At 30.4% G+C, this 10,372-nt stretch overlaps 7 protein-coding genes across 7 annotated transcripts; 4 read left to right on the top strand and 3 right to left on the bottom strand.

Annotated features, from left to right (window-relative positions):
- Window positions 1-14: 14 nt before the first annotated feature.
- Window positions 15-1,373, top strand: ASCRUDRAFT_126261 (L domain-like protein). Its single transcript, XM_020188949.1, has one exon. The coding sequence runs from the start codon at window positions 106-108 to the stop codon at window positions 985-987; it is 882 nt and encodes a 293-aa protein (XP_020049283.1). The 5' UTR covers window positions 15-105; the 3' UTR covers window positions 988-1,373.
- An 829-nt stretch (window positions 1,374-2,202) lies between these two features.
- On the top strand, window positions 2,203-3,902 carry RRP9 (ribosomal RNA-processing protein RRP9). Its single transcript, XM_020192670.1, has one exon. It carries the CDS (start codon window positions 2,260-2,262, stop codon window positions 3,700-3,702), a length of 1,443 nt encoding a protein of 480 aa, XP_020049282.1. The 5' UTR covers window positions 2,203-2,259; the 3' UTR covers window positions 3,703-3,902.
- On the bottom strand, window positions 3,738-4,136 carry ASCRUDRAFT_126234 (uncharacterized protein). The gene has a single exon (XM_020188948.1). It carries the CDS (start codon window positions 3,972-3,974, stop codon window positions 3,774-3,776), a length of 201 nt encoding a protein of 66 aa, XP_020049281.1. The 5' UTR covers window positions 3,975-4,136; the 3' UTR covers window positions 3,738-3,773.
- TIF5 (translation initiation factor eIF5) lies at window positions 3,980-5,654 on the top strand. Its single transcript, XM_020191034.1, has one exon. It carries the CDS (start codon window positions 4,299-4,301, stop codon window positions 5,481-5,483), a length of 1,185 nt encoding a protein of 394 aa, XP_020049280.1. The 5' UTR covers window positions 3,980-4,298; the 3' UTR covers window positions 5,484-5,654.
- Window positions 5,655-6,074: 420 nt separating this feature from the next.
- Window positions 6,075-6,668, bottom strand: ERV2 (flavin-linked sulfhydryl oxidase; the record flags this gene model as incomplete). The annotated part of the gene is made up of 2 exons (XM_020189746.1): window positions 6,075-6,127; window positions 6,209-6,668. Coding segments are annotated over 2 exons (513 nt in total), but the record flags the coding sequence as incomplete, so codon positions are not given.
- Window positions 6,669-7,203: 535 nt separating this feature from the next.
- On the bottom strand, window positions 7,204-8,321 carry ERG27 (3-keto-steroid reductase; the record flags this gene model as incomplete). Its single annotated transcript, XM_020191572.1, has 2 exons — window positions 7,204-8,209; window positions 8,275-8,321. 2 exons carry the CDS (start codon window positions 8,319-8,321, stop codon window positions 7,204-7,206), a joined length of 1,053 nt encoding a protein of 350 aa, XP_020049278.1.
- Window positions 8,322-8,630: 309 nt separating this feature from the next.
- On the top strand, window positions 8,631-9,573 carry YPT7 (Rab family GTPase YPT7). Its single transcript, XM_020192669.1, has one exon. The coding sequence runs from the start codon at window positions 8,858-8,860 to the stop codon at window positions 9,479-9,481; it is 624 nt and encodes a 207-aa protein (XP_020049277.1). The 5' UTR covers window positions 8,631-8,857; the 3' UTR covers window positions 9,482-9,573.
- The last annotated feature ends 799 nt before the right edge of the window (window positions 9,574-10,372 follow it).

Genomic DNA, 10,372 nt, shown 5'->3' with positions numbered 1-10,372 from the left:
CTTTCTAGAGTTGTGTAGCTGAATCTTTAGGATTTAATAGTTAATATACAGCGAGATGATGTCAAAGTTGTTGTCGAAGAAAAAATAAGGATAAAAGCATTTTTTATGCTTGATCTTATGCATGTCAATGAGCAATTCTGTGTCTACCGGCATATGTATAAATTTCTAGTTTTGTTTCCAATTTTTTGTTTGCTAAAAGAACTATTTACAGTGGGATATTTGCACAAAGGTTCACTTAATAGTACATATCTCGAATCTGTCTTTTCAAATCAATTTTTTATATTGTTTAACTTAAAAAATTTGGAATTAAATAGAGCGGATTCATTAAAAATGGGTTATAAGGGCGGAAACCAATTCAATCTAAAAAGGTTCAAATTAAAAACTTTAGATTTATCGCATAATAAGATAACAAGCATTGATAAATATTTCGAAAATTTACTAAGTTTAAAGACATTGCTTCTAAGAAGAATTATTACTTCAACAATAGGAAATTTTTCTATCAGATTTTCCAATTCAACAAGAATTGATTTATCAAAAAATCTGATTGAAAAAATTGAAAATTTGAATGAAATGAATAACTCAAAAGGCTTAAATTTATCACATAATAAAATTAAAAAAATTGAAGATTTAGATTGTATGATAAATTTAATTAATCTAGACCTATTTTGCAATTATATCGTGAAAATTGAAAACATTGAAAATTTAGTTAATTTAAAAACAATTAATTTATGTACTAACAAAATCAATGAGATGAGTATTTCAGACAATGAGAAATATTTGAGTAATTTAAAGTTGTTAGACCTAAGTTATAATTCTATTAAAACATTAAAAATTATTCCAGAATTGAATGATTTTTTATATATAAATCTAAGCAAAAATGATATAATAAAAATTCGGAATGAATCACAATATTCCATACTCAATAAAATACTGGAAATTTTTCAGAAAAACAAGTTGCGTTATCTGTCATATCAAACAACAAATTGAAATTAGGTTTGAGCACTAATCCATTAGAAAAAATTAAAGGGTTATCACAATGGACTAATTTGGGTCATTTGGTTATTCCTGGTAGAATTTTATATTCAATTTTATTATATTAATGCCATTATTATCATTATTATCGTTCTTATCGTTTATATCATGTTTAGTTATCTTAATTTAATTTAATTTATAAGAAACCAAAATTTATTTCAATGGTAATTTATTCACCCATTTTATTAACCCATTTGAATTTGTAACATTTAACACTAAAGCACTATCCAATTTTTTCAATTTTAAACGATTTCTAAAGATTCTTCCTTCAATATACCCATTTGCTATATGTGGGAAGATTAATTTTTAACTTTTTCAATTTCTTATTACTATTTCTAATTATATCGGTTATATTATTACTTCTAATTAGCCCATTTATTGCTTTTAAATCCAATATGTTGATGTGATTTCTTAGTTTATTTTTGAATTTATTTTGTCCCTTCGTGCTATTTGTGATATTACTTTTATTTTGATTTTCATTTAATTTGTTAGGTTGATTGAATTAATCTTATCTATTTCACCCTTTTTTTATAAACTGATAATAAGAAATCATAACATCTGGAATGTTTAAATCTGATCCCTCACAAATTAAAGTATATATTATAAAATAATATTTAGAGATCAAAAGATACTTAATTTTTGATTTGGTTTCTCTTGAAAATATTTTTGTTTTTTCTATAATCTCAAATGGTATTAACTATTTATGATTTTAATTCCCATTTCCATTCATGCAATTTATCCCATTTCTATCTCAGTCACAGATGATATCTAATTATTTTGAAAGATCAAGTCCATTGTTTTCAAATGATTTTTCTTTAAAACGCGGGAGACTACAAACTTTTTGTTTTAATTTGAATCAACAGTATAAGCCCCCTAATATGGTAAAATATTATTGTCATCTATTCCTTGATTCTTCGATGGGTTTGCGGATGAGTTCATGGTGAAGTTAAAAACAAAAAAGATAAAAACCAGGTTACGTTATTGTTAAAGAATTACAAAATAATTTTGTGATATTTCCATTTTTATTTTGAAAAATTCCGTATACAGATAGAAATCCGCAGCATGGAAAAATTTGATTTTACCGCGGATTTCTGTGGAAAATTTTTTTCAGTGAAAAACGAATTTTTTTGATGAAATTGTGCTGATTGTGAAAAATTTGTGAGATGGAAAGAAGATTTCAGATATCTCAAAAACAAAACATAACAGATTTATAAACAGAGCCAGATAATGGAGGAAGAAGATTTTTTTTTCGATGCCAAAGATCTTGACAATGACATTATTGCAAGGAGATTGCAATATGATGTTGCCAACCAAAATGGAAAAGTGTATAAACACTATGGTGATGATTTAAATCTTAAATTCAATAAAATCAAGAAGAGTTTAACTAGAGTTTCTTTCAATTGCTTGCAGGGAATAGATATATATTATCCATATGCTTATACAGCATCTAAAGATGGAACAGTAGCAAAATACAATATAAAGGATTTTAATTCCAAACCTAAATTGATTAAATTTCATAAATCTGAACTAATGAAACAAAACACTAATAAGAATTTGGATAATGAAGAAGGAAAAGAAGATAAGCAAATTGAACATTCAGATGTCATATTGACCATGGCAATTTCACCAGATGGTCAGTATTTGGTAACTGGTGGTAAAGATGGAAAATTAATAATTTGGTCAACAGAGAGACTAATTCCGATTAAATTATTATTACATTTAAAAGATAAAAGAAGAAGTCGTAATGAAATTTTGTCAATAAGTTTTAGAAAAGATGAAAAGCTTAACCAACTTTATGTTGCATCGTCTGATTTAAAAATTCGAACATTTTCGGTGAATGATTATGCGCAATTAGAGACATTATATGGGCATCAAGATTTAATTGTTGATATCGATGCATTGAGAGAAGAAAAATGTATTACAGTAGGTTCAAGAGATAAAACTGCAATGCTTTGGAAAATATCAGAAGAAACAAGATTGACGTTCAGAGGAGGAGATTTCAAGAAACCAAATAAAAAGCAAAAAACAAACGATAAAAAAGTCAAAAAGAAAACAAAAGAAAACGTCATTGAAGGTCAAGAAGAAAGCGATTTTTTCAATGAGGGATCGATAGACTGTGTGAGCTTAATTGATTCTACGCACTTTATAACAGGATCAGACAATGGATCAATTAGTCTTTGGTCGTCATCAAAAAAGAAGCCTATATTTACAGAGAGAGTTGCACATGGAATTATACCGGCGTTGGAATCGGTGAAGGCGAGTGCAGAAACAGATGAGAAAAAGAGAAAATTGCAAATTCCACCCAAGAAACCATACTGGATAACAACTATAAAGAGCATTCCCTACAGCGATTTGTTTATTTCGGGCTCATGGAATGGACAGTTGATTGTTTGGCAGTTAGACGCCAAACTCTCCAGTTTCAAGAAGAAATACTGTATCAATGAAGTGAAAGGAGCCATCACCAAAATCGGCTCTGTAGAAATAACAGAGTACGAAAACTATTTGCTAATGGACTCAGAAACTGGCAAGAAGGAGAAGATAAGGATATTGGCAAGCGTAAGCAAGGAACACCGACTTGGAAGATGGATAGAGGTTGGAAATGGTGCAAGAAACAGCATATACTCTGTGTGTTTGGAATTAAAGAAGAAGAGTCCTTCAGAAACGTTGTAAATTAGATATTCATAAACAGTTCATAAAAAGTGTCAAATTGTAGCAAAGTTATTATCCTGTCTCCTCGGATATTAAGCCGGTATGTTAGACGCCCGTGCTATTACCGGTTTAGCAATTGTGCACCGAAGTTGGCAAACGAGATGCGTGAAACCGGTTTTCGGATTACTCGAATTTCCCGGCTTTTCTAACTCCGTTCCGAGCTCCGTCTGTGTGAAAATTTTTTTGGTTTTGGTTTTTTTGATCCTTTTCACACTTTTCTTTCCTCGCTTCATAACAGTTTTACCAGAAAAGATTTTATTTTATTAACTAAATATAATCAGAAATCAGACAGAAATTAATTCTATAAAATCAAATGGTGCATGATCTTTCAATCTTCATACCGAAATCCTATCCCATATCTATTTTTCATGCCAATCAAGTACTATTGAATAATTAATTCTCCTTTTTTTTATCATTCTCAAAGCTCTTCAATCATTCTCATTTTCAATCAGTCAATCAATCGATCAATCTAAACTAATCTAAAAAACCCCCCAAAACACTTATACTAAAATTTATTTACCATAATTTATAATTTATAATTTATAATCGAAATCAAAATGTCTTTTATCAATATTTGTCGTGATAACACCGATCCATTTTACCGTTATAAAATGCCTCCAATTCAATCAAAGATTGAAGGTAAAGGTAATGGTATCAAAACTGCTATAGTCAACTTATCAGATGTTTCTCGTGCATTAAATCGCCCAAATGCTTATATTGTTAAGTTTTTTGGTTTTGAACTAGGTGCTCAAACTTCTATCACCGAATCAACTGATCGTTACTTAGTTAATGGTAGTCATGATTCAGCTAAATTGCAAGATTTATTAGACGGATTCATCAATAAATTTGTCTTGTGTAAATCTTGTAAGAATCCTGAAACTGAAATTTTTATCAACAAAGGAGCTCTCTTAAGAGACTGTAAAGCTTGTGGTAAACAAACTGATATTGATCCTAGATTAAAATTATCCTCATATATTTTAAAGAACCCTCCAGAAAAATCAAAGTCAAAGAAATCTGCTACTGCTAGTGCTCATGTTGGTAATTCATCCTTGCCTGACCATATCGGTTCTTCAAGAGGTTCTCCAACTCCGGGCGACGATTTTTCTGATGGTGAACAACCATCCAGCACTCTTGATAAAGAAGCTGCAGCTGCAGCCAAAACAACAGCTGTCTCCACTTTGGATGATAACTGGGCTGTTGACATGTCTGAAGAAGCCGTTGCTCAACGTGCTAAGGAATTAGAAAAATTATCTTTAGTCTCTTCTTCTATTGATAAATTTGATGAGTTAGGTGAATGGTTATTAGAAGCTGAACAATCACCATCAGACGTTGAAATTTATCAAAAAATTTCCTCTTTGAACATTTTAGATTCTGACAAAACTTTAACCGTTCTAGCCCAAGCTCTATTTACTGAGGACATTGTTGATGAAATTGAATCTCATACAGGTTTATTGATTAAAGTTATTTCTCAAAATGATGATAAAGAAAAAGCTGAAAAGGCATTTTTAGGTGGTATTGAAAGATTCCTTGGTGTTTCTCATCCTAAATTAATTCCTTCTTTAACCAAAATTTTATATAAATTGTATGATGAAGATATTGTTAGTGAAGATTCTATTAGAAAATTTGGTACTACTATTAGTAAAAAATACGTTGATAAATCCATCAGTAAGAAAGTTAGAAGAGCTGCTAAACCTTTCTTAAAATGGTTGGATGAAGCTGAAAGTGAAAGTGACAGTGAATAGGTTTATCACTTTGTTGATATTGCTTGTTTGTTTTTACTGATTTCAGTTTTCATGCTATGATTGTATGTAGATATATCATCTTTTACGTTTGTTTGTTTTTTTAATTTCAAAATGAGTATGAATTGAATTGAATTAACCACCTGTTTTAAAATCTGTTTTTTTTCAAAATTTATGATACTATATTTTATTTTTATTTCTTTTTTATTTCATTAAAATTTTACTAAAAAGTCATTAGTCTACATACATAGCTCTAATTTCTATTTGTTTTAAAAAAATAAAAGAATAAATAATCATTTACTGAAATATAGATAGTGAAAAAGTAATATAAAAATATCGCCTAGTAGATTACAACCCAAATTAAAAGTTAAAAGAATTGAGAAAAAAAATTAAAGGAAATAAATAATTAAAGGAAATAAAAAATTGAAAGAATAAAAATAGTATGAAAATAAAATAAAAAATATATGCATAATTGTTAATTTTTAATTTTCTGTTTTTATTTTTATTTTTTTTTTTTTTTTTGAAATTATTGAGTATGAAATGGAAAAATGATGGAATATATAAATATTAAAACAGCAATAAATGGTTTTATTTACCACCTTTTTGTTTTCTTTCTACTTCATCGATTTTTATGTTTTTGATATGATCTTCCATTTCAGCATCATTATCTTTGTTATAATAATTATCTTTGATATCTTTGTTATTTAAATTGTCATTTGATTTCGAACCTGATTTTGAATAAGAAGTTGAAAAATCAAATTCATTGTTTTGATTATCATCTTCATCACCTCCACAACCACAATCATAATCATTTAAAATGTTTGTACAATCATATTGAGGTTTTTTCAAAAATTTGTTGACTTTATTATGAACATCGCAACCCCATAACGCAGCACTCTGTTTACTATTAATTTGTGGAGGAAATTTTTCAATCAATCTTTGAAAATGTTCAGCGCAATCACCACATGGATACACTTTAACAAATAAATGCAAGAATTGATTCAAAGTCTCTTTTTCTTGCGATGATGGGTTATCGGGATATCTGGCTAATATATTATGAAGTAAAGTCCAAGTTGCTCTACCAAGTTCTTGACGTAGAGTTTCATTGGCCATTTTAGGCATAAATGGTTTCAATACAATGTCAGATTGAGGATTTTGGACATCTTTTTCAGTAGAATCAATCTGGTCATTGCTAGATTTAATTTCTGAGATTATTTCAACATTTTCATCGGTTGGAAATAAATTTGGAACCTGTCTGTGCTTCTTATTTCCATCCTCATCCTCATCCTCCTCCTCCTCAAGTTTGTCGTCTTCATGGTCATAAAAAAAGTTTTCTGTAGAAGCTTCATGTTTAGTTTGGTCAGCAGCAAGATCATCTACAGTCGAACCAGTATTGACAGCGGTAGAGGTATCGATTGGAGAAGGATAATCCAAGTCCGATTGGGTATTTTTGGTCAACAAGTAGAAGAAAGCAATCACTAGAAGAGTGGAAAGAAGAATAATTGGTCTTCTAACATATCTTTTGATACCTGAATGGTAATTCTTGGGCTGATAGAGATAATCTTTCATTTCGGAAACAATGTCACTCTTTGGTTAGTTGCAACATCACCAAAATATTTTATTATTTCATTTATTGAATATATATATCAACAGGAGCCCTATCTCCAATAAAGGGGTTTGTTACAGAGGGTTTACTTTTGGGGAGCGGTGCTACAGACCCCATTTACGGATACTCCTTACGGGTATCGGCAATTTGATCCTTCAACTTTTCGTCCCACTCGAGCTCGAGCTCTTTGAAGTACGAATAAATCTGTTTGGCATCACTGTTATCAACTGGAGAGATTTTGATAAATTCAGAGCCTTTGATCGTGCAAGCAGAGCCATACTTGACGTCTTGCTTATCGAACTTAGGATCTGCTTTGGTTGCTGCAAAGATTGGTGCGTTGGCTCCTTTGTATCCACCAATGTTGTGCCATGGGGATCCCAATAATCTGCCAAAATAGAATAGTGCTATCATTCCATAATATGAAAAGACATTTAGAAATTTCAAAAATGACAAACTTATAAAGATCCCCGGATGAACTAAATATTGTGTTATGTTTGCATTGTTTAAATCGTTGTAGGAGGCCAAATGTAGCAAGTCAACTAATCTTTTCGACCCTTCATATGATACATTGCTGTTTAGTAACTGGATATCATTCAATGATAAGTAATTCGAATTGGATAATAAACTTGAAATCCAAATAATTCTTGCTTTTCCCGCTGACAACAAATCTTGAATTTTTTTTAAAAAATAATATGGGCCAAAGACATTAGCTTGAAATACTAATCCCAAGCCATCTGCTGATTTTACTCCAACTTTTTGAATCTTATAAGTTGGATTTGAGACGCTCTTTAGAGGATTTCGTAGGACCTCAAAGGTTGCACCTACCCAATCTATTCCGGCATAAACACCCTGGGCAGCATTTATGAAAACATAGTTGATTTCTTTATAGTTTCGTTTCAATTCGTAAATTGCAGTTAATACCGATACCATATTGGTGAAATCCACCAATAAATAATCGAAATCTAAAGTCCCAGCTCTTTTTAAATGGTTATCATGATAGTTCTTAATCTTGCTGATAACCTCATTGACCCTTGGAAGAGTTCTTGAGGTAACAATTAAAGTGACTCGAACATCTGGAGGCACTGATTCTAAAAACCTGTAGGCAATATTCAAACCCAAATTACTGAAAAACAACAGTTTGTTAGTATGAGTTCTTGAAATAAAGGCATTTAATTACAGTCAACCAACCTGTTAGTACCAGTAACAACCGAAACAATCCTTTTGCTCCCAGTCATTTTATCCATGAACAGCGTCATCAACAAAAGCGTCTATCATTTGAATCATTCTCTGGTTCTGTTTATATATTATCTGCATCGGTTTTTGTGTTCGTTCCGTGTCGTTCCATCCAAGATCAGTGTGCCCAAAGTAGCAACAGCACGAATATGTGAAAAGGTGCTGTATACGGAGGTTTCCTAATATGATGCGTGCCTCAATATGGCTATTGCTCAAAAGAAAAATGGTCTGATTAGTCAGTGCTTACGTTTCCGGTTGCAGCGATAAAGAAATGTAAATATCAAGTGCTGACTATTAATCATAAAAAGGATCAATTGAACAATTCTCATCCAGGCCTCATTTGGTTTATTCACAAACACCTCGATAAACACAGTGTGATAGATATCAGGATTATCCTGCTTAGAGTGTACTCTTACGTGTTTGATATTATTTGTTACTAAGATCTAGCTGTTGTGCTGCTCGCACCTATTTAATACACCTTATCAAATCAGCATCTTCGCTATTATCGCCATTAATTGAGAAAGTAAGAAAAAAAAAAATGTCATCTAGAAAGAAAACTTTGTTAAAGGTTATCATATTAGGGGATTCGGGTGTTGGAAAAACATCGCTTATGCAACAATTTGTTAACAATAAATTTTCGCATCAATATAAAGCAACCATAGGAGCCGATTTCCTAACAAAGGAAATGCTTATTGAAGATAAAAATGTCACTATACAATTGTGGGATACAGCAGGACAAGAGAGATTTCAATCACTAGGTGTTGCATTTTACAGAGGAGCAGATTGTTGTGTATTGGTTTACGATGTCACGAATTCTAAATCGTTTGAGAATTTATCTAGTTGGAAGGATGAATTTTTAATCCAAGCTAATGTTAAAAACCCAGACAATTTTCCATTTGTAATTTTGGGAAACAAAATTGATTTGGAAGAAAACAAAAGGGCTATTACAACCAAGAAAGCGTTAAGCTTGTGTGAAAGCTTGGGTAATATTCCATATTTTGAAACCAGTGCCAAAGAAAATGTTAATATTGAGGTTGCATTTGATATTGTTGCCAGAAATGCATTACAACAAGAATTGGAAAACGATGCAGAATTTAATGAGGATTATTCAGATGCTATTAATATTCATATAAATGGAGAACAAAGTGGATGTGCTTGTTAAAGTGGCCAATTAAAAAGAATAAATGTGATTTTTACCATCAGAGATTTTTTGTTTTTGTTTTTGTTTTTATTTTCATTTATTTTTATTTTTATTTTTTATTTATTTTTTTCTCCTTAACAATAATCTTATTATTTTATTATTTTATTATTTTATTTTATTATTTTATTATTTTATTATTTTATTAATTTATTAATTTATTGATCTATTAAATTACTATGTAATTACAATAAGTCAGTTTAATTTAATTTAATTTAATTTAATTTAGTTTAATTTAATTTAATTTAGTTTTAATCTAATCTAATCTAATCTAATTCAATCTAATTTTATTTTTGTCTACAGTTATGTTTTAATCAACAAATTATCAACTACAATTGCTTGTTTTATTTAGTTTGTATAGTTCGTTTTTACTACAATTCGTAGGATAATGTCTATTGCAGATTAACAAATGGTTGTTGGTTGAGTCTATACTGCTGTATGAAACAACAGAGTTCCACACATGTGCATGCGTGTGCCGTTAAAGAGGAACGTTATCTAGGCTCAGTTATTAATACTTTGGTCAATGATTGTATGAAAATAGTATGATGAGGATAAATAATATGGGTTGTGTATTATTATAGACGGATATATGAAAAAGAAGTTTGTGAGTTATGAATGCTAAAACGTGCTAATGCTGACACGTCAATTGAGCAGTATAAGAAAAAGTACATGATTGTTTAAAATTGAACAAGGCAATGGAAAGATTTGTAATTTTTTATTACATTTGAGACGTTGTGTGCGTGAGATTAGATCTATTTCAATTCTGTTTTTTTGAACAAAACACAAAGCAAGCAAAAACAGAGGACTTCCGTTTTGAGTTGCGATTTACCCAGTTTTTAGCAGCGAGGCGGGAGG

Source organism: Ascoidea rubescens (assembly GCF_001661345.1).
Source record: "Ascoidea rubescens DSM 1968 unplaced genomic scaffold ASCRUscaffold_2, whole genome shotgun sequence".
In the NCBI taxonomy this organism is placed as follows: domain Eukaryota; kingdom Fungi; phylum Ascomycota; class Saccharomycetes; order Ascoideales; family Ascoideaceae; genus Ascoidea; species Ascoidea rubescens.
This window is presented reverse-complemented; position numbering and strand designations above follow the sequence as displayed.

Coding starts and splice junctions, on each gene's coding strand:
- YPT7 (XM_020192669.1), top strand. CDS start 8,858: ATGTCATCTAGAAAGAAAACTTTGTTAAAGGTTATCATATTAGGGGAT.
- TIF5 (XM_020191034.1), top strand. CDS start 4,299: ATGTCTTTTATCAATATTTGTCGTGATAACACCGATCCATTTTACCGT.
- ASCRUDRAFT_126261 (XM_020188949.1), top strand. CDS start 106: ATGCTTGATCTTATGCATGTCAATGAGCAATTCTGTGTCTACCGGCAT.
- RRP9 (XM_020192670.1), top strand. CDS start 2,260: ATGGAGGAAGAAGATTTTTTTTTCGATGCCAAAGATCTTGACAATGAC.
- ASCRUDRAFT_126234 (XM_020188948.1), bottom strand. CDS start 3,974: ATGAAGCGAGGAAAGAAAAGTGTGAAAAGGATCAAAAAAACCAAAACC.